A 22,864-nucleotide genomic window follows, 5' to 3' on the forward strand; every position below is an offset into this window, starting at 1 on the left:
CCGGGAGCTTGGGCGTGGTTCCCAGACATCCCAGCTAACTTGACTGTGACCATGTGCGAATCTTTGGACCTTTCCAGCCTCAGCTTTCAGAACAGGACGAGCTTACTTCAGCCTCCAGGGAGAAAAAGAAAGCAGTAACACACGTGAAAAGCTTCGGGGAGATGCGGTCGGTGGTGAGGGGCTTGATAGCAGTTAGCTCCACCTTCCCAGCTTCTGCCCTGGAGGAGGGCGGAGAGGAAGCCGCGGGCTGAGAGGCCCACTTGTGGGCAGTCCTGGCGCCCCGCAGGGGCAGGCGACGAGGCCAGGCGGCCAGGCTGCAGGGAGAGGGCTGCCCTCCGTGCCCTCTGTCGGGACACATCCAGGCCCGGCTTCTCAGCCTCCAGCTCAGCAGTGAGGAGCCGGGGGTGGGAGGCACGTCGGGGGCTCTGCAGAGCGTCAGGTCCTGGAGAGCTGTGGCACGTCGGGCTCCCGCAGGCTCAGCGTGAGGAGCTCTGGCCTTGAGGGGACGGATGAGGGCAGGACGTCTTGGGGGGAGGACAGCAGGGGCGAATGCACCCCCTGGCCCCTGGCTTTACCCGATGGCCTGTCCAGCAGTTGCGTTCGTGGAGAGAAAAGCTGTGTAACTCGGACCTGGCTTCTTTGAAACCCCCGGTGATGGGACAAGGGTGGGCTTCTCCGCTCCCTGCAGGAGAGAAGGTTTTCCAAGCAAACTGTGGTGGGCGGGGGTGGCTAAGTTTACTCCACGTAGGAAGCGCCTTGACATCAGGCAGCTTTGCCGGAGGCCTGCCGAGTAGACGCCTGGCTGCCCTGCTCATCGGGGCCCCTCGGGGGGCGGAGGGCTCTGCATGGCAGGTGGGGGAGGAGGCACTGGGTTCCCTGGAGAGCAACCTTGATGAAAGCGTGGGTTCGGGGCCCAGCTTGGGAGTTTTGTCCTTGAGGGAGCCCAGGCCCTGCAGGAGGCTGGCCCGAACGTCAGGCCAGGGTCAAGGGCTGCTTCACACCTGGAGGAGGGTTTCCTGGGCTGGCACCGTCTCCCCAGGGCCACGAGGGGCCGGCCTGAACCCCGTCCAACCTGCAGGTCCCAAGCCAGGGACAGGACTGGGGCTGCTCTCCGAGGCCCGAGCCCCACGTGTGGGCCAAGAGGGCCGCAGCTTTGGGGACCAGGCTGCTGTTGAGGGGAGGGTCTCTGAGCCTCCTGGGATGCTGACTCAGGCAAGTGGGGAGCTCTCCGCTCTGCTTCCCGAGGCTGGTTGTCGCCAGCCCACCCCAGGACTGGGAGGAGGGGGAGGGTGGGTGAGCACCTCCCCGCTCTGGGGGCGGGGTGCACCCCAGGGTCCGGACGAGAAATGCTAACGACAGGGTGGCCCCACGGCGGGGCCTGGGGAGCGCTGGGTCAGTGGAGCCGGCAGCCCGAGCATGCCTCCCTCCGGATTCTCGCCTTCAGTCTCTTCAGGCCGCTGTGCTCCGGGTCCACCAGGAGGCCGCCCTCGGCCGCCGTCCAGGCCTCTGTGTAGCGCTGCTCGTCTAGGCAGTGCTGGGCCCTGCACAGGAGCGCGTGGGCAGCGGGGGCCCGGCCTGGCCGCTGCCACAGGTTGCTCTGGGCTAGGGCGGGCGCCAGCCTGAGGGCCTGGGCAAAGGCCCCGGCGGCCCCGGCCTCGTCCCCCAGGCTCAGAAGCAGGCGGCCCTGGGAGCAGAAGTCCTCCGCCCGTGCCTGGAGGTCACTGTCCCCTGAACCCTCTCGGAGCACGTGGTCCAGGTCCCCGAGTGCCCGGCCAAACTCCCGTAGCTCGGCTAGGCAGGCAGCCCGCCGGCGCAGGTGACAGGCGCTACCGCCACCCGCCAGGACGGCCAGTGAGCAGTAGCCCAGCGCCTGGCCGGGCCGCCCTGAGTTCATGAGGGTGTCAGCTTCCTGGGCTGCGGCCTGCACAGAGAGGACGGAGGGAGGGAGGTCAGGTCAACCCAGAACACTGAAGGCCCCTCGCGGGCTGGCCGCTGCTTGTTCCCCAGGCAGAAGCTGCCCGCTCCCTCTGGAAGCGGTGGAGGCACAGGGCACAGGCCACCCGCTGCAATCCCTCCACCCTGCAAGCTCTCCCGCAGGCAGGCCCTGCTCAGAAGGCGTCCTCCTCCTTCTCACAGCCCTACCACCCCACCTGCGGCCCAGCTTCTCTTACCTGGGTGACCTCCTCCCTTCCCTCCCCTTCCCTCTGCTCTTCCCAGCAAAGCCACCTCCGCAACAGGCCCCCCACCCTCCCGAGGCTGCCCTGGCCCCGAGGACACCGGCAAACGCCGCCTCTGCTCAGCCTGCTCCTCGAGCCTCCCCCGCGCCCCGGGCCAGAAAAGCAGGGTCTGCTTTGCGCTACTGTGCTTCTCACTTTGCTAACCAACGAGCTGCTCCCGCAGGCCCTGTGGAGCCAGAGTCAAGGCCAGGGACACACTCTCCGGGCGCCCCCTGCACTGCCAGCGCCTGCCAGCATGGCCCAGGGGCTGGGGTTGTGTCTGCTCCCCTGGGACGGGCAGAGCGGGGCGTGCAGGAGGGCTGTGGTGGACCCAGCCTCAGCCTCGCTGGATGCTGCAGGGCGAGGCCAGAGATCAGAGGGCGCTGTCCACCCTAGCACTTCTCTCCCCGGGGACTACTGGATTGAGTCCCCCGCTGCCCCCGTCTGGACAGCGCAGCCCCGAGGGCCGATGCCTCTCCTCTGCCCCCCAGGCTCACTCTCCTTTTCTGAGTGTGACTGAAGCCCACTCTCCAAACCTGCCAGAACGCCTTACCTCTTCCCCCGAACTGCCCCGGGTAAATCCGCCTGCCCATTCGGCTCCTCCTGCCCCCAAGAACCCACAGTGGCTCCCCATGGACTGAGGGGGCACATTCCAGACCCTCCCTCTCCTGCTGACCCTCCCTCTTCCACGCAGCCAGGTGGTAGCAACGCCCCCGCTCCCCGCCTGTCCCCAGGAGAGCACAGGGCACCCGGCACCGGCGGGGTGAACGCGCGGTCCTGTCTTCCCACCAGCCCGACCGCGCACACAGGCTGGCGGGCGGCCGGAGCCCGGGCTGGAGCCAGCTCGGCCCTGCTGTGCGACGCGGACCGGCGACCCGTCCTTTCCGTGCAGCGCCCTCCCCACGGGTTCTGCGTGGTCCCCCCGGAGCCGGGGAGAAGCGTGGAGCCACCGGCCGCGCAGCCGTACTATCGCCGGAAACGGGGCGCCACTACTTCCGTCTCACTTCCGGGTCGGCCCTCGTCGCCCGGCCACGGCCCAACGTCGAGCGAATTCTGGCGGCACCGAATCTGGGCTCCAGGCGGCCCTGCCTAGCGCTCTCCTCCGGGCCCAGCCCGTCGTTTGAACTCAGAGACGGAGCCCTGCCCAGCCCCGCCTTGTGAACTCAGAGACCCTCACCTAGCTCCCCCCTCCCAGCTTAGAGCCCCCCCTGCCCCCGCCTCAAGGCTCTGAGACCCCAGCCAGGCCCCCTCCTCCGACATCCCCGGGCTCCGCGGCCGCTCCTCTGAGTTCTAGGCCTTGTTAACACGCTCCTTGGCCCCCTCAGCCTTACGAGGGCTGTCCCCCCTGCATGACCCTACGAGGGCTGTCCCCGCTGCATGGCCCATTGCTCGCTTCGCTCCGTCCGTCCCTAATGCTCATTTAGCCACCTCCCCTACTGACCCCCTCGTTGAAACACCTAGTGCGGTGTTTGTTTTCCTGAAGGACCCTGAGTGATAGAGCCCACGGAAGCATAAGGAGGGGAAATACTTGCCCCAGGCCGCGCAGGGGTTTGATTCACCGGCTGATGCTTTTGGCCCCTCCCCACTCCAACCTGCTGGTCCCTTCACTGCCCGCCCCCTCCAAAAAAAAAAAAAGGTTAAATTCAGCCACTGCAGGGAAATCCACTCTGCAGTGTTCATTCCCCCAGTCCTGCCTCTCCTGCTCCTGCCTCCAGCAGGTGAAGGGAATAAGGTGGCCAGACCAGAATGGAGGACACCCTTCCCTCTGCCCCCCACCCCAAGCCCCTCCTCCTGCACGCCACACCAGCTGCATTTTGCCCACCTGTTTCCTGAACACTCTGAGATCCTTCCTGCCTCCAGGCTTTTGCCTTGGCCTATCTGCCGCCACCGTGGTCTCACCTCCAGGGCCGCCTCGCAGCCCCATTGCCCTGTCTCAGGGTCTTCCTTACACTTTCACCCCCTGAAGTGAACTCCCCCTCCCCCCAAACGGTCCCCCGCTAAGTTGCCAGGGCCACAGTGCAGGCAGCGGCTCCACCCGGGGCCTGGTGGAAGGTGCTCTTTGTTCTTGTCAGATGAGCAGTGGAACAATCACCCACCCAGAGGGGCAGCAGCCCCAGCCCAGCATGCCTTCAGGGTCCCTCTCAGCTCCCCAGGGGCAGGAGCCGGCCCGCCACCCACGCGCTCACTGGGAGGGACACGCCTCTCCTGGCCCGACCTGGGGGTTGGGGAAGCTCTGAGGTCTCTGGGGGTGTCAGGGCTTGAGCTGGCCAGATCCGGGTGCCTCCCGCTTGAACCTCCATCCCACCCCATGTCCAGGTGAGATCAGGCACACGGGGAGTTCAGCACTACCCAGAGCCCCGGGCCGGGGGGTCTCCGACCCGAGGGGCTGGGCTGGGGCCTCCGTGGGGTGCTGCGCCCACCTGGGCGAGGCTCTGCCTCTCCGAGGCCTCCAGGAGATGCAGCAGGAAGCTGAGGTCCTGGGCGTCTGTCTCTGCCAGACGCTGCAGGTCCTGTGTGGCGGCCGGCACATCACCCTTCTTGAGCCGGAGCAGGCCACGCCGGGCCTGGGCCGCCTCTGATGCAGGGGCGAGGTGCAGGACTTTTTGCAGGCGGGCGCCGGCCTCCTCAAAGCTGCCTGTCAGGGATTGGGGAAGGACAGTCAGCGTGGGGCTGGGGCAGGGGGGGTCACTGGGAACCCAGTTCAGCCTTTCTTGGGGCTGGCTCTGGGAGTGGCTGGCTGATGGAGGGGCTCAGCACCAGAAGGAAGGAGCAGGGAGCGGAGGGGCACGGTGACGCCATGTCGCTCACACGGACTCACCTGGTGACCCAGCCCCTCGACTTGGGGGCGGTCACTAAACTCTTCGGCCCCCCTGGTGGGGTAGCAGGACTCTAAGCCCCCTCACCGTGGTCCCTGCAAGGACCTGCTCTCTCTCCTGAGCGGGGCCGCCTGGGGTTAGAGCAGCCCCGGAGGCCCTGAAGGCCTTGGTGGGGGCATCTCACAGGCTTGGAGGTGACGATGACAGGCCCGCGAAACGCAGGCTGCAGAGAGGTCTCCCCTTTCAAATTAGTGCCGAGATATTTTCAAGATTTTGCAGGAAAGACCGACACATGTGGGCCTGAGACAGTCTCACCTAGAAAAGGGCACTCGATAACAGCTGCTGAATAAATGCATGAGTTAATGAGGGGCCTGAGCATGTGAGCCTTTTACGAAACCCCAAATCATTCCTTTGTCTCACCTCCCAGTGGGCAAAGCCACACAGAGGACCCATACGGGGACCAGGTCCTGGGATTCAGGGTGGAGGGGACCTTAGAAGCCATTGAGCCCTGAGTCTCTTTCTCCCATTTTACAGAAAAGGATCCAGGGGTGGGAGGAGCAGGGACAGACGCCCACGTTCTTCATGTCTGGGCCGACACATACCCACTGCAGCCAGCACGTCTGCCAGGAGGATGTGCCAGCTGGGCCGCCCGGCATCGATTTCGATCAGTGCTTCCCCCGCGGCCAGGAGGCTCTGGGCGTCCTCGTTGCTCAGGCGGGCCCCTGTGTCCGGCAGCTGGATCAAGAGGGCCCGGCAGCGGGATGAGAGGCCCTGCGTGATGAGGGCCTGGACCTCTGGCTTCAGAGAGCGGATCTCAGGGACCGCCGTTCTTGGGCTGAGCTTCAGAGCCGAGAGGATGTCGTCCACAGCCTCCTGCAAGGGGAGGAGGGCAGAGTGGGTGGCAGAAGTGGTCCCAGCTGGGTATTTGTCGTGTTCCTCTTGGTGCTGGGTGTTGGGGACACCAGAACGGGCAGATGGCCCAGCTCCTGCCCTCCCACCGTGGGGTGGGAGTGGGGGTCAGCCAGCATGGGGGCCCGTATGGTGAGCGTTCAAGGAGGGCGTGGTGAAACTGAGGCAAGCGTGTCAGAGTTCTGGACGGGGGAAACGGTCTGGAACCCCAGAAGGGCCGCACTGATAAAGAACCCGCTATGGCACAGAGGTGGGCTTGGGCTGGTACCAGAAGGGCCATGGGCCAGGGGCTGAGTCTGCAGCTTGGAGTGGCGGGGGAGGAGTCTGGAGGCCCTGACTGTGCTGTGGAAGCACACGAGGCCGGGGGGAGGCTGGGCCCCGTCAGGAGAGCCTTGACCCTGGTGAGTCATTTGCATCTGACCTCTGACCTGGCCAACAGTCGGCAGCCATGCAGTCACCTTCAGGTCCAGCCTCCTGTTGGTTTTCTAGGTGTCTTTTGTTTTGTTTTGTTTTTTTCCCTCCCTTTCTGCCTTCTTTTGGGTTAATTGAATAGTTTTAGTATTTTATTTTAGTTCCTCCATTGGCCTTTTAACTCTGCCTCTCTAACATTTTTTGGCAGTTGTCCCATAAGGTGACAATATGTACCTTTATTTTTTATTTTTTGGCCCTGCTGTGTGGCATGTGGGATCTTAATTCCCTGACCAGGGATCAAACCCGTGCCTCCTGCAGTGGAAGCGCGGAGTCTTAACCCCTGGACTGCTGGGGAAGTCCCCACAAGATGTATCTTTAAAGACACCATTCCATTGTCTTCTGGCTTCCACTGTTTCTATGACAAGTCAGTCATTTTTTCATACTGCTGTATGTAATGTTTCTTTTTCCCACTGGCTGCCTTGAATATGTTCTCTTTATCTTTTGTTTTCAGAAATTTGATCAAGGTGTGCCTAGGTGTGGTTCTCTTTGTGTTTATCATCTTGGGATTTGTTGAGCTTCTTGGAAAATTTTCTGCCATTATTTCTTCAAATACATATACATATACATATATACATACATGCATATATTTTTGCCCCATTCTTTCTCCTCTGGGACTATAGTTATACATATACTGGACTGCTTGAAATCATCCCAGAGGTCATTGAAGCTCTCTTCATTAAAAAAAATCCTTTTCCCCCCTCTGTTCTTCAGATAGGATAATTTGTATTGGTCCATCCTCAATTTTACTAACCGTTTCTTTGGCAGTTTCCAACCAGCTGTTAAGCGCATCCGGTAAATTTAAAATTTTAGATATACTTTTCAGCTCCAGAATTTCCACTTGATTCTTCTCTATAGTTTCCATTTCTCTGCTAGGATTCCCCATCTGTTCACTCACTATGAAAAAATTTTCCTTGAAGTTCTTCACATGTTTACAATCACTGTTTTAACATCCTTGTATGCTAATTCCAGCATCTGAGCCATCTTGAGGTGGCTGTTCAAGATCAAGATCTGTTTCTATTGAGTACTTAGTTTCCTTATTATTGGTCACATTTCCCGGTTCTCTGTGTGTCTAGCAGTTTTTGATTTTGGGCTGGACATTGTGGATGGCACATTGTAGAGAGTCTGGACTATGTCACCCTCTCATAAAGGAGGTTGTGTTTTATTCTGGTGGGTCATTTTGGTTCTGCTAGACTTGGTTTTGTTCCTTGTGAGGGCAGGTCCATTTCAGTTTTGAACTTAGTCCTAAGATATGACCTTTACTTAGGGTGTGGTCTCAGCTAAGTGCCCAAGGTACTCAGAAAGGTCTCTGCTCTGGCAGGGTCAGAATTCCAACATCTCCTGCCACGGGTGAGCTTTGCTGGGCCCCTGCATGTGCAGCCCAGACTCAGACAAGAACCACTTGGAATCCCATGAAGACTTCTCTGCACAGCCCCATGTTCTCCGTCGCCTTTCCTTGCAAATTCCAGCTACTGCAGCAGCCTGGAACCCCAGCCTCTGCCTCCTCAGCTCAGCAAGCTGACTGCCCCACCTCCTTGTGCAGTAACAGGAAAACCTCCCCAGGCAGAAAGGTTATCGTGGGGCTCCCCTGTGACTCCCCTGGTGTGGTTGCCCTTTCCTCCGGGATGGCCGTTCTCCACTGCCTGTTGTTCAGGGCCCGAAGACAGTTGTCATGTATTTTATCCAGATATTTTGTTTTCAGCAGCCCAATACCAGTTACCCTCTCCTAGCCAGCACTGGAAGTTTGCCCAGATACTTTTAAAGTCCAGGGATGGGGTTCTCCTGGAGCAGGTGTGTGGGGGATGAAGGTCTTGGAGAGACAGAGCCCTTAGATGGGTGGATGGAAAGACGGTCCTCTCCCATCCTTCCTACACTATGACCGGGGCCCTACGTGACCCTGGTGCTGGCCAGTGGTGAACCTGATCAGCTGGGAAAGTCCGATTCCGTGCTGGCTCATGGGGATTCCAGCTGCCACATATGGAACCCTCATTAGGGACCAGGCACCACGCTGAGTATCTGACAGCATTCAATAAGCAACCCCCTCAAGGCTGAGCATTGATGGCCTTGAACAAGAACCGCCCCCCCCCCCCTTATTTAACTGATGTTGAAACAAGGCTCAGAGATGTTACAGGACTTGCTCAGAAAGTTAGAGGAGTGGGAGCAGGGTTCTGGATTCTGGACCCCGGCAGGCTGGCTCAGAGCTCCTCTCTTGGTGAAGGGCCAGAGGGTGTGTGGGTGCTTGGCCGCAGCCCATCTCCAGGAGGAGGAAGTTCATGGGTGTGACGATGTGGGGTTGCCCCTGCTCCCTCATCCTGACTCACAGACATCAAGGCTAACTTTCCCTGCCGCCCTGGACAGAGTGGCAGGAGGGATGTTTCTGAGGCACCTCTTGGAGGAGTTGCTGGCATGCCGAGATCACCCAGGGGTGGGTTTCCAAGGGGTCCGCCTCCTGCAGTAGGGCCCTCTTGGCTGAATCCCGTCTCTGTTTAATGGGCTTGTCCCTGAGAACTACAGGTGCTGTCCCAGCACAGGAAGGGGCCTGCAGAGGGTTGGACTCCCAAGCACAAGTGTGTGCCCAGCTGGAACAGAAATCAGGCTGCCAGTGCCCTTGGGGGAAACACAGACACCCTGACAGGCAGAAGCACCATCTTGAGAGGCTGTCATCCCAGTGGCATCTTGGATCATTTTTCCTTGTCTCCTGTACTGGGCTGTACTTTGGCCCAGCGAAGCATCAGGGCAGACAATCGATTTCAGTTATTCACCAGTGACATTGCTCTTGGCTGCAGAGTGCCCTTGTCCAGGGCTGTTTGTTTGTGGCTGCACGTCTTCCCTTTGGAAAGTACCTGCCCTGGGCCTGCAAGGGACCGCTTCCCACCCCTGCCCCTGCACGCTGACCACCCAAACCCACAGGCCCTGTGTAGACAGCTCAGGGTGGCACCCAGGGGGGCAGCGGAGGTCTCATTACTGTAACGTGGGGGACCCCCTAGTACTCCTGAGGCTTTGCACATCAATCCATGCTGACTGAAGCGGGGGGGCACGGGGACTCTGCAGATGGAAGGGAAAGACTCCCCCGACCCGGGGATGTGATGGTGAGGCTCCCGTGAGCCCCAGTGCAGGCGGGGTTTTGATGGATGACTGACGCTCAGATGGCCTGGCCCTGCTTCCTCTCTCCGGGGGGGCTGAGCAGGAGGGCAGCGCCTCCCCTGGGCGCCCCCACTTGCCCAGCCCCAGGTGGGGAGGGTGGGCCCGTACCTTCTGCTGGTCCAGCGCCAGGTGCAAGAGCGCCCGTCCGCACAGCGCCTGCACGTTCCTCGGCTCAGCCCTTAGCACGGAGGTGAAGTCGAACATGGCTGTCTTCTTCTGGCCCAGGAACCCGTAACAGCGGGCGCGGGCCAGCAGGGACTCACTCGCCTGACGCCCTGGAGGAAGCGGGTGTGGCGTCAGGATGCGACCTCGGCTGGGCACGGCCAGGTTCGGCGTGTCTGCCCTCATCCAGGAGTTACTGCCCCTGTCCTGGTGCTCTAAGGGGCAGGGGAGGGGGTGCGGCAGCTTTGGGGTCACCTAGGGAGCTCACAGACTGCTGGGCACCACCACACACCAGGCAGCAGCAGTGTGGATTGATCCGGGGGCCCTGGCTGAGGGACACGGGGAGCTCAGCCAGGAGGGGTGGCATCTGGGAGGGTTGGTGGACAGTCCGAGGGGGCTTCTGAGAGGAGGGGGCACTGCAGCTGCATCTGAAGCGAGGCCAGGGGAGGGGCGGGGGTGGGGGGAAGGGTCCACGGGGCAGGTCACAGAATGGCTGCAGCCGTGAAGGTGCCAGGCTGAGAAGGCCCAACTCTTCGACCCTCCTGCGCCTAGGGCAGGGCGCGGTGGGTGGGCTGGGCGAGCGGGGAGACCAGGCGCACACACACAGAGCTGCCCCCGCTATTCCTAAGAAGGGCTTAGGGGAGTGGGGCGCTCATCCCCCACGGGTGGAGGGAGAGGGGTTGAGCTGGGAGAAGGGCCTCAGCTGAGTCTGGACCTCCCACCCTCAGGGCCCTGGGTGTGTGCGATGGCGGCCCAGGATTCAGGAGAGGGTCCCAGCTCAGGTCCCAGCTGGTCGGGCCCTCTCCTAGGCGTTAGCGCGCTCGCTGCAGTGAATGGCCCGGGAGAACGCCACACCCCTGAGCCAAGCACATGCTCAGACTCCCTGGTGCCTGACCACACCCCCTCCCCGCATGGCAGAGGCTCCCCTTGCCCCCAGGCACCTGGCACAGGGTAGGGGCCCCGGGGGTACGAGGGCAGCTCCTACCTGCAGCAAAGATGGCCAGAGAGAGGTAGGCGATGGCCTCCCTGGTGTGGGCCCTGCCCTCGGCGCCGCCCGGTTGTGCTTGCAGGATGGCCAAGGCCCTCGCGTGGCAGTGGCCCTGCAGCAGCTTGCGGTCCTCGTGGCGGAAGACGTCCAGGGTGGGCTGGAGGCAGGCTGTGTCTCCAGACTGGACCACCTTCTTCACCAGCTGCAGGGGCAGGGGCGTCACCACCGGTCCTCCCTGTGCCCCAGGCCAGACCACTCCACTCCCATCCTCCGTGCAGGGGTGTGGCTTAGGGATGCAGCCCGCAGGGGCGTGGCTCGCGGGGGGCGTGGCTCGTGGGGGCAGGGACTACGGGTTGCCAGAGCTGAGCACAGGGAAAACTGGGTCGGGAGGTGTGGGCCCCGCTCTGGGCTGCTCCTCTGCTGAGTGTCAGGATCTGGGGAGGGGCGGTCCCAGTGTCCCTGAGCTGCGCCTCCTTCTTGGCGACATGGAGACCTTGCCTCACAGGCCCACGCGCCACAGGTCTGAGAAGTTTGGGGAAAGGGGGCTTTCCAGTGGTAAAGTGACAGAGGGCCCAGGGAGTCCTTCAGAAGGTGCAGAGCAAAAGCCCTGGAATCAGTCCCTGCTCTGGGAGGAGCGAGACCCTCGGGGAGACAGAACTTCGCAGAGGCCTGCCCGATGCTGCCCTTGCTGGCTGCACCTGTGCGGACGCCGGTCCCAGAGCATCCTTCCCTCCCACCCCTACGGCCCAGCGCAGGGAGACCAGAACCCAGACCAGGCCAGAGCGGAAGGGGGACGCTGACAGGCCCCACAGCCCTGCCCCAAAGCCTGAATCTCCCCCTGGAACATAATCTTTGGCCGCGTTCCCACGGGAAGCCCTCATAACACCTGAGGGAGGGGAGGCAAGCAGGGCTTGAGGGCCTGGGGGCGCCTCTGCTCGTTTCCTCCCCGGGACAGGGTCACCTCCAAGCCTAGTTTACTTGGGAGATTTGGGACTAAGCTCTGCTTACACTCAACTCATGGCCCTTTTTCTTCATAACACAAGAAAAGCAAATACAGAGCATCACTGCATGCTGGAGACCTGCTGGGCCCTGGGGTACCTGCTGCAGCTAATTCTCATGAGAACCTGAAAGACCGGGGCACAGATGAGGAGACTGAGGGTCAGAGAGGTGAGGCACCTGCTGAAGGCGGCAGAACCGGGGCTGGGACAAGCTTTGCCTGTTCTCAAGTCTGGGCTGCAGGGTGTTGAGCGAGGGCCGGTGGAGGCCTGGTGCCCTTCGCAGACCTATGCCCTGTTTCCATCTGCCCTGCTGTGGCCCACCGGGGCCCCCTCACCTGGCTGGCATCATAGGAGAAGCCCCTCCGGAGCTGCAGCAGGGCCAGCCGCACCAGCACAGGGGTCGCCTGAGGCCTTTGCGAGAGGGCCACCAGCAGGGCCTTGTGGGCGTCGTCCAGGCGGCCCAGGCGGTACAGGGCATCGGCCGCCAGGAGGCGCGAAGCCTCGTCCTCCGTGTCCAGCTCCATCAGGAGCACGGCCAGCTGGTACACGCCACGGGCGTCCCTGCGGAGAGAGCAGCTGGGCGAGGGCTGACCCTCCCCTACACCCCTTTCACCTGCCCAGGGAGGCAGGCTGCAGGCAAATCCTATCCCCTGCACCTGGTCCAGGCGGCGCCCTTCCCGCTGGACCTCCGAGACCAGGTTCCTGCTGGAAGGACCCTCGTGCTGTCCCTAGAGCGCACGGCTGCCCTTTCCGACATACAGCCCTTGGCCCTCACCCCCCATTCTCCCCCATCCCGTAGGGAGGGCCTTTTACAGAAGAGAAATCGAGGCTGTATGCCGACCCCCAGCCAACCCTGCCTTAGTTTTCTTTTCTGCAAAAGCAGCATAAAAATGCTGGCCTTGCAGGGCTCAGGGGCGTCGTAGGCAGAGCTCGATAACACCCAGGCTGCGCTTGGAATGATCTCGGCGCCGTCTTGGGAGTGAGAAGGAGCTCCCACTGGGAGAAGGGGCCAGAGCCTCAAATTTGACAGTTCCCAGAGAGAAAAGATAGAAAGGGCCCCAAATCTCTTACAAGAAAGTTCCTCCTCACCATCAAATCAAAGCAATGCAAATTAAGGGACTAGGGGGCTGAGGAAGCCTGCGTGTGTGCGTGCCTGTGCGTGCGTGCGTGTGCGTGCGTGTAGGGGCGAGGGGGCTGACGTCAAACATGCCCCCCCAGGGGCCCCTCAGCTCAGTGCTTTTAGCTTTGCTAAAACACCTCCCTGCCACCTCCCAGCTACCAGAGAATGCAAGTCAAAACAGCTGCAGGTTCACCCACTGGGCTGGCAAAGAATTTTGCGAAAGGAGCACGAGGGCTGGAGCATGTGGACTGATGGGCAGGTGGGCAGCTCCGAAGTCAAGGGCCTCACGGGGGCTGTGTTGTCTGACCCAGGAGCTCCACCTCTGTCTCCATCTGTAGCGCAGAACATTGCATAGGCTGGAGGTTACCCGGGATGCGTTATAACTAAGAGCAGACATACTGGAGTGCCCGAAGGATCGATGGCACATTCACAGGATGAGCTATGGGGCTGCCCAAGAAACGTATCTAGTGACCAAAGAAGTGTTCATGATCTAGGGAGTAAAAAACGTGGGATGCATTTGCACATAGAGCACAAATTCAGTTTTGTGGACTCTATTTTATATGCACAAGGAGAAACAACAAGGAAATGAAACAGTGGGATGACAGGTAAGTTCTATTTTTTCATTCCCATTTTTGCGTTTCTAATTTTCTTTGACAACTAAGTCCATAATGCATCCTGCCCTTTGGGACCGAGGGTCCTAAGATCCGGGCCCCGGAGCTAAATCTGCCACCAAAGCTTTAGGGAAATCACCTAGCAGCTCCCTGCCTCAGTTTACTGTAAGGTGGTAGGAAACACACCGCGACTAACTTGGAGGAGACCAGGATGAAGCAGCAGCCCCAGGCGTGCGCGGGTCTAGTTTTTACCCTTCCTGCGCAGCGCGGCTGTCGGTCTCCGCAGCCTTGCTCCTGCAGCCCGGCCCGCTCTCGGATCCCGGCTCCGGCCTCTGCTGCAGCATCCTGCGGCCCTCCTCCCGCAGCACGGTCATTAGCAGCCCCCGCTGGTTCCAGGGCACGTAGGCCTTGGTGACAAGCAGAGCTTCCTCGGGCCGCAGGCGGCAGGCGGTGACATAGTCCAGCGCGCCCAGGAACGCACTGCCCGCCAGCACCCGCAGCAGCCCGCGGCCGCACAGGGCTCGCACGCAGCTGCCAGGGTGCGGCGGCCCCAGCTCCACCACCGCCTGGAAGTCCTCCCGGGCGCGCCCCGCGTCGCCGGCGTGCAGCGCGCAGAAGCCGCGCAGCGCCAGCAGGGGCGCGCGGTCCCCGGTGCGCCAGGGCCGCAGCAAGCGCTCGCACAGAGCCCGAGCGCCCACCGCGTCCCCCCGCAGCAGCAGGCACTCGGCCAGCCGTGTGCCCAGTGCCGGGCGCGCCCCGGGCGGTGCCACGCGCCACAGGACCCGGAGCGCGCGGGTCACCGGGGCCAGCAGCTCGCGGCCCGAGTCCTCGCGGAGCTCGGGGCGGCTCCGCACGGTCTCCTGGAAGCGCGCGAAGCCTACGTCCGCGGCCTCCTGCACCTGCGCCCGCAGACGCTCCCGGTCCCCGGCCGAGAGCACGGCCTCTAACTGCCTCCGCGCTCCTGAGGGCCTCTCGCAGAAGGCCTCGTGCAGGTCCTGAAGGAGGTCCTGGGCCCCGCTGTCCAGGAGGAAGGTCGCGGCAGCGCGGGTGACCAGCAGGGTGGCCCGCCGCTCACCTGCGGAGAGAACAGAGGTGTTGGTCCTGCCTGTTGGGCCACGTCCTCCAGGGGAGCCACCTGCAGACCCCAGCCCTCCAGTGCTGGGACCGTCTGAAGCGTCTCACGGCGATTCCCTTGAGTCTCCCAGAAGCCCAGGACATGGCACCGGAAGGATGAGTGCTGGCAAGAGGCCCTAAGCCCGTCAGGGACAGAGCAGGCTCAGAAGGGGGGAACCAGGGTGGGCCTCCCCAGCGCTGCTCGCCACGTGGGGTCAAAGCCAGCCCAGCCGCCCTGGACATTTCGTCACAACACCCCTGGCACTTTCAGTGATGGAGTTTAGGGCTGAGTTCCCTCTTCTGAGAGCAACCCCACCCCATCCCTGCTCCCCCAGGTCAGAGCTGAGGTTCTGAGCCTCAGCTCAGTGATGGTTTAGGGGCCAGGTGTCACTGCAGCACCTTTGTTTCATGCCTTCTTTGGCTACAGTGGGACCCAGTGCCTCCCTCTTTGAAATGAGATCCCCCGTCAGGTTCCGGAAAGACGGATGATGCACCCAATGCCGCTTAAAGAGCGGGGGACGTGGGGATTTACTGCATCTTGCCGTGCCTCAGTTTCCTTTTCTGCTTTATAGTGGGAATGAGGATGGTCTCCATCCACAGGGCTGCGAGGACTGAATGGATTAATGTGTGTCCAGGCCTGGAACCAGGGCTGGTGGGTGGCGTCACTCAGTGAGCTTTCCCATCAGCAGCGCCCTCACCTCCACCGTCCCCATACTTTGTATCCCAGCAGCGTAAACATGCTTGTGTGAATGGGGGCTTTCCGACTGGTAAAGAAAGCCAAGCCACCCCATCCCTGCCAGGCAGGTGCATGCCGTTGAAAGAATCGCAGAAAACTCAGTGCTGGTAGGAGCTCAAGGTCATGGGTGCCCACCCTTATAGTATTATATAGGCCAGGAAAGTGCTGCTGGGGATGGGAGTTCTCAGGGCCCGGCGAGTCACTATGCTGGGGCACTGAACCTCCACTTCAGTGCCTTTTGCACGGACTCCTTCAGAACTTCTCCTTATAACCTAACGCAATAGCCGCAACAGTAATAATCCTTTACACTGAAACAGGAGAGGGCAAATAACCTTCATGTCTGCACGGAAGCAAAGTTGCTGCTGCCTTGCCCTGTTGCCATTGTGGGTAAGTGTCACAACACAGCACATAGCCAAGTAAAAGAAGCATCTTGCACCCTGAGATCAACCAACCAACCAACAACAAGGTCACCCAGTCTAGTCCTGGTGGCCAAATTTAAAGAAACTTTGAGACTTCCCTGTCATTTACTAAGTCCTGAAGAAAACACCTGTATCCCTGATTTTTGCAATAGTTCGTGGATCCTAGGGAGTTGCAGCAGACGGAGAGCTCATGGGGCCTGGGGGGCCGGTTATTATTTACCCGCATGGAAGTGTGTTCTCTGCTCTGTTTCTGAGACTCCAGTTGCACACATTAAACTTCCAGATATTGTCTCATAGGTCACCAAGGTTCTGCTCATCTTCCTTCTGTTCTTCCTATTGAGTAATTTCTACTCTGTCTCAAGTTCACTGGCTCTTCTGCTGTCTCCAATCTGCTCTGAATTTTATTTCAGTTGTGTTTTTCAATTCTGGAATGTCCATTTGGTTCTTTTTTTTTAATAGTTCCCACCTATCTACCGAGATTCCATAACTGTTCATTCACTATGACCATATTTTCCTTTAGTCCTTGAATATATTTATAACAGTTCCTTTAAAGTCCTTAATCTGCTAATTTCAGTCCTGGGATCATCTTGAGGTCAGTTTCTGTTGACTTCTTTTTCTCCTGACTGTGGCTCACCTTTTATTTTCCTGTCTCTTTGTATGTCTAGTAATTTTTTAAATTGTACACTAGACATCTGGTTGATTCTCTGTAGAGACTCTGGGTTCAGTTGTGTTCCTCTGAAGAGAATTGAATTTTGTTTTAGCAGGCAGTTAAATTGGCTAGGATCAAACTCCAAATTCTCTGTCTTCTTTATTGGACAGCAGCTGAAATCTCCATTTAGTTCTTGCAGCTTCCGGTTGTTGCTTTTTCAGGCCAACCAGTTTCTCCCATGTGTGTATAGTTCAGTGGTCAGCCGAGGATTTAAGTGGATTTAATACACAGATTTGGGGTCTTACCTCCCTTCCCCCTTGAATGTGGCTCTTTTTCAGGATTTCCCTTCTAACTTTACAGTCACTTTTCTCATCCCCAACTTCTGTCATATGATATCTCAAGCCAGTAAAATGGCAACTTTCTGTCCTACATGGATAAAACATGGATTGAGGAGGCAAAAAGCTGCAAGCCTGCAAATCTTACCTTGTACAGTCTTCATCTTTTAGGGGTCAGTCTCCAGTTTCTCCCTGCATTTGGTCACTGTTCGGTTGCCAAATATTTGCATTTTATATTTTGCCCCAATTTTATAATTATACATGGGACACACAGTTTAGTCCAGCTACTTCACCATTGTTGAAAGCCAGAATCTTTTATTGTTAGATTTAAAAATTTTGAAAATCTGGCGGTGGGGGAATATAAAATGCTATAATGCTACCCCACTGTTGTTTTAATTTTCATTCTCCTGATTGCTGGTTAAGGCTCATTTATTTAAAAAACCTTTCTTGCCAATCTGGTGGTAGAAAGTGGTGTCTCATTGCTTTAATTTGCATTTGTATCATTACTATGGTGTTGAACATTTTCCGCACGTTTATTAGCCATCTGTGTTTTCTCTTTTGGGAAATGCATTTGCCAATTCTTGTACTGGATTTTTTTTTTTCCTTATTGATATGTAGGAATTCTTCAAATACTCTGGGTACTCATCTTTTGCCCACTGAATATTTTGCAAATATTTTCTTCTGTTGTGGATTCTCCTCTCATTTTCTATAGTTATGGGCAAAACAGAAGTTTAAAATTTTCAAATTAATCAAATGTATCAAATTTTTCTTTACTGTTTCCACTTTTTTTGTATCTTAAGAAGCCCAGCTGTACACAGAAGTCTTAAGATGTTCTCTCATATTTTCTCTTAGAAACTGTAAAACTTAGCTATTAACATGATTCACCTGGAATTTACTTTTTTTTGCACGGTTTGAGGTAGAGAATCAGCCCCATGCATTGGATAATGGTCCTCTTTTCCCCATAGATTTGCAATGCACACTCTCACATATTAAGTTCCAGACAAATACAGGTCTATTTCTAACCTCTCTTATTGGTTTTATTAGTCTATCTATCTACACCTTAAGTCAATATCCTTCTGTATTGATTAACATAGCTTTGTATTAACTGGTAGAGAAAATCCTTGTACCACCACCTTCCTCTCCATCTTCTCCCACTCCCCCACCCCCTCCCCTCCCCTCCCCCTCCCCTCCCCTCCCCCTCTTTCCCCTCCCCTCTCCCTCCCCTCCCCTCTCACTCCCTTCCCCCTCTCTCTCCTCCCCCTTCCCTCTCTCCCCTCCCCTCCCCCTCTCTCCCCCTCTCCTCCCCCTCTCTCCCCTCCCCCTCCCCCTCTGCTCCTGCTCATTCTCCTTTGTCTTGTCTATTATTGGTCCTTTTCTATTATAATATCAAGTGTTCCTATCAATGGACAGTAACTCTCTCTGCTTATACACGTATAATTTATTCTCTTTTAATAAAGTTTTATAGTGTTCTCCATTAAGTCATATGACTCACTGAAATAAATTATTTCCTTTTCCTACAGTAAATGGTGTATTTTAAAACCATAAAGTTTGCTAATACATACATATGGAAACTTAAAAAAAAAAAAAAGGTTCTGAAGAACCTAGGGGCAGGACAGGAATAAAGACGCAGACGTAGAGAATGGACTTGAGGACATGGGGAGGGGGAAGGGTAAGCTGGGACGAAGTGAGAGAGTGGCATGGACTTATAAATACTACCAATACTACCAAATGTAAAATAGATAGCTAGCGGGAAGCAGCCGCAGAGCACAGGGAGATCAGCTCAGTGCTTTGTGACCACCTAGAGGGGTGGGATAGGGAGGGTGGGAGGGAGATGCAAGAGGGAGGAGATATGGGGATATATGTATTTGTATAGCTGATTCACTTTGTTATACAGCAGAAACTAACACACCATCGTAAAGCAATTATACTCCAATAAAGATGTTAAAAAAAATAAAAAAATAAATCTAAAGAAACAAACAAAAAAACACAAAAAAACCCCCCATAAAGTTTCTATTTGTTGCTGGTGTCTATAAGCATAAATACTTTTTGTATCTCCTGTTAAATTCTATTCCTATATCTGATACATTTTTGTTGCTTTCTGTTGGGGTTTCTACATAGCTAATCATATAGTCTGAAATAATGGTTGCTTTATCTCTTCCTTTCTGGTCTTACATTTTTCCCCTCATTGCCTTGGCTAGCATCTCCAGAGCAATGATGGATAAATGGGGGAGTGGACAGCCGCTGTGTTCTTGATTCTAAAATATCACATTAAGTACGATGTTTTGGTAGGTTTTGATAGATTTTATCTTTTGCAATTAAGTAAGCTTTCTTCTATTCCTGGTTGTTTACATTTTGGAGTTGTTAAATATTATAAAATACTTTTCCCTGATTTATTGCAATGATAATATATTCTTCTTTCTTCCATTAATGAATGTAGTAAATTGTGTTATTACAGAAACATAAAACTATAAGTCTTGCATTATTTAACTCAGTTTTGGCTAAAGGATGCATCAAAAGCCAATGCTTTGACTCAGTATGCAGTTGTATCAGCTACTATTGCTGTGTAACAAGCTACCACAAAACTTAGTGACTTAAAACAACAACCATTTCTATTTGTCTGTGATTCTTCTTCAATTTGGGCTGAGTTGGCAGTTCTTCTGTTGGTCTTACCAGGGATCACTTCTGTGGCCACGGCCACCTGGTGGCTCAGCTGGGCAGGAGGGTGTAAGGTGGCCTCACTCACATGTCTGGGGCCCTGGTGTTGGCCGTAGGCTGAGCCTCCCTCTCTGTGTGTGCCCTCGTGGTTCACTACTTAGCTTCCTCGCAGGGCACTGGGAACGTTGCAAGAGGATGGAGGTGCGGCCTGGCCTCCAAAACCACACGGCATCACTTCCACTATTTTCTGCTGGTCCCAGCAAATCTCAAGGCCAAGTGAACTCTGTTTCCATGCTGGGCGGAGCTGTAACAACCATGGCTCTGTCTCTCACCTACCCCAGTAGCTCTTAATGAGGAACCTTGAACGAACTGGAGATGGCTGCCCTGGGGACTTTCAGAGGATAAGCAGTCAGGGAACTGAGGCCCCTGGGGGACGTGAGTTAAAGCTACTCTTGTTCTGTATCTTGTCCTCATACACTGAGTGTCCTTGTATGTCCACGTACTAAGAAGGGCTGAGCATATTCCCAAATATGGAAGGTTTTGTTCGATGTTTCCAAGGACTTTGGATAAGTAACCTGGAGATTAGAATGCATTTGTTATAGGAATCTACATTTGCAAAAAGTTTGTTACAGGAGAATTTATTTGTTCACATGGTAAGCCATGCTGGTGTGGGTGGGGATGATAAGGTGACTCCAAGTGACATAAGTGACTTTGTCCTAATGAATGCAGCGCTCCATAGTGAAGGCTCGCCTGTCCGCTTCAGAGCCCAGGCGGGACAGACAAGCTTCCTGCAGTCTCTGGGGGTGGGGGTGGGGGTGGGGAGCAGAGTTTTTCTAGAACACTGTTCCTCAAGGCTGCAGCCCTGTGGGGATTCTGGATTTCTGCAGGGGCTTTTCTGGCCATTAAAGTGGAAGACCCCCTCCGCCCCAGGGGTTGCTGAACGCCCCCAGCGCACAGGCCGCTGCATGTTTGTGCTTTGGGCACCAAGGGCCTCCTACTCGGGATTCTTTGTGACTCGAGCGTTTCTAGGTAATTTATAGCAGGAGGGTTTCAGGGTATCTGGTCTGGCATATTTCCAGAAAGAAATTGGCCGGCTCAGTTTTCAGTTCTGTCTGGCCCCCCTCTCACCCTGGGGTTACCAACAGCCTCGCGGGACACACAGACACGCCCCGCCCTCCACGTGGGCTCGGCTGAGGCAGCTGGGAGTTGGTGCAGCTCTTTATCTCGCACACACCCTCGCCACTGCCCTGCAGGCTCCTGAGTTTCCACCTTCTTCCGTCCTCCTGTCCCCTTTGCTGGGCCCTTTTTTGGTGGGGAGCAGTGCGGTGGGCAGTTAGGAGCACCCGGGGGTCAAATCCCAGCTTCTGTGAACGCCCTGTGTGCCCCTGGCGGCCCCACGGGCACGTGGGGATATGCCTGCACCCGCCTCCGAGGGTTGCTGTGTGGATGCGATGAAAATGCGTATCAAGCCCGCACAATGGGTCCGCCCACTGAGTGAATGGCAGGCCCCCCCGCCCCCCACCTCTAGGTGTCCGGCTGCCCCACTCTCTCCCGTGCTCCCTCCCGATCTAGACCTTGACTTTAAATCCCTTCCTTGTGTGGACGATCCCCAAACCCCTTCTTCTGACCAAGCCCCCACTCATCTCAAGGCTCATGTGTCCAGCTGCCTAATGACACGTCCACTTGAGGGGCCCAAGGGACACTTTTGGGGAGCGCTTAGCGGGTGACAACATTTTCAGGGCTTGATACACAGTTTCACTGAATCTGCACAGCAACCCTCAGAAGTGGGCGTGGCCACCACCTTCACCTGCGCACGGGGAGGTGGAGAGGCGGCAGGGAGCCGGGAGTGTGGCGGCAGGCTGGCGCGCGGCTCCGGGGTGCTCCCAACCACACGCCCCACTGCCCCCGCCCCCGCCGTGAAGGAGGACCCAGCGAAGGGGCCTGGCCGGAGCGGCATCTCAGACTGGGGGTGTCTCCAGCCCCTGATGCCCCCTTTCCCGTCCGCTCCTCCCCGGCCTCTGCAATCCAGTTGCTGAAGGCGAACTCTTAAAATCATTGCTGATCCTTCTCTACGCCCCCATCCTCTCCCCATCATTACATCTGGCCACAGTCTTGTCGTTTCTGTCTCAGTGATAACTCAGACGTGGACCGCGCCCTAGCCTCCAGCAGGTTCTGTTCTCAGTCTGGCCCCCGTGGCATATTCTGCGCACAGCAGCCAAAGGAAACTTTAAAAATGCAAATCAGAGCACCTCACTCCACAGTTTAAAACCCTCCCATGGCTTCTTGCTGCCCTGAGGATAAAATCCAAAGTCTTTCAAGGCCAGGAGGGCTTAGCCACCGCTACTGTCTTTAGCGTCTCCTGGCTCCCTTTGCCCCCATCCCCGCCCCCCGCCAGCCATTCTGGCTCCATTCAGTGGCAAGGAACCCCAAGTACTTTCTCACACTCTGTTTCTGCTGCCTGGAATCCTTCAGTCTCAGCTCAAACGACACCTCCTCCAAGAAGCCTTCCCTGACCGTCAGGCTAGAGCAGCGCCTCTCATAGTCCATTTTTCAAAGCACAGATTTTGTTTTGCTTCTTTTCTTGGTGCTACATAAGGTCAGGGGTCTTTCTGTTTTGTCACTGTGGTGTCCCCAGCCCCAGCACAACTCCCACCCCCGCCATAAGCAGGACTTAACCATGCAGTGAGGCGCTGGTGAGAGCAACCTTTGCCCCGGCCCTTAGGGGGTGTGGAGGGCACGCCTACCTTGGGGTCTGCTGCCCGCTGAGGCGGCCTCCAGGGCCCGGCTGCAGGCCGCCTGGCAGTCCTCATACCTGCCACCTTGGAGCAGGGCTTCGGGGGACGGGGTGTTGCTCCGCGTGCCCACAGGGTCCAGGGCTGCCAGGAGTCCCCGGCAGTCGGCCCCCCGCTGGCTGGCACCGTCCCCAGCCTCCTGGCCGCCCGAGATGTAGTCCTGGAGGGTGCTGACCAGAGCGGGGAGGTAGGGCTGCTGGTGGGTGTGAACGAAGGCCACCATCCGGTCGGCGCTGGCCGCAAAGGCCTGGAGGTAGGCGTCCACCCCGGCGTCCACCCGCGTCCGGGACAGGACCCAGGCCAGGGCACGGGTCAGCCGCAGCTCCAGACTTTGCTGGGAGTGGGCGTCCAGCAGGGCCCCGCAGCGCTGCACCACCTCCCCGTGGTGCCCGTGGGCCAGCAGGCCCGCCAGGGAGTGCAGGGCTGCAGCTGGGTGGTCGGGGCAGAGGGTGGCCAGGAAGGCGCAGGCCAGGGTCCCCGTCAGAGAGACCACCGCCATGCCGTCCCAGTGGATGGCCGGGATCTGGCTGTCACCTCGGCACCAGGCCTCCAGCGTGGCCACCACGGGGGACCCCCGAGCCCCGGCCAGGGCAGCTCGGACGCTCCGCACGGCCGAGGGTGCGTGGCAGCTGAAGGCAGCCAGGTAGAAGGCGGTGGCCAGTGGTGTCTCCCCCAGGGCCAGGTGCCGGTCCCCCTGCCAGCAGAGGCAGGCTGCGAGCTCCTGGGCCGACAT

The 22,864-nt window shown here is 57.7% G+C and overlaps 1 protein-coding gene across 1 annotated transcript; it reads right to left on the reverse strand.

The window, feature by feature from the left end:
* Window positions 1-1,393: 1,393 nt before the first annotated feature.
* Window positions 1,394-22,864, reverse strand: TTC34 (tetratricopeptide repeat domain 34). Its single transcript, XM_059893955.1, has 8 exons — window positions 22,084-22,864; window positions 13,685-14,507; window positions 12,037-12,262; window positions 10,701-10,905; window positions 9,662-9,828; window positions 5,635-5,905; window positions 4,637-4,851; window positions 1,394-1,921 (listed from the first exon to the last, which is right to left on the reverse strand). Exons 1-8 carry the CDS (start codon window positions 22,862-22,864, stop codon window positions 1,394-1,396), a joined length of 3,216 nt encoding a protein of 1,071 aa, XP_059749938.1.

The sequence above is a fragment of the Balaenoptera ricei genome, chromosome 1 (genome assembly GCF_028023285.1).
Source record: "Balaenoptera ricei isolate mBalRic1 chromosome 1, mBalRic1.hap2, whole genome shotgun sequence".
Lineage (NCBI taxonomy): Eukaryota > Metazoa > Chordata > Mammalia > Artiodactyla > Balaenopteridae > Balaenoptera > Balaenoptera ricei.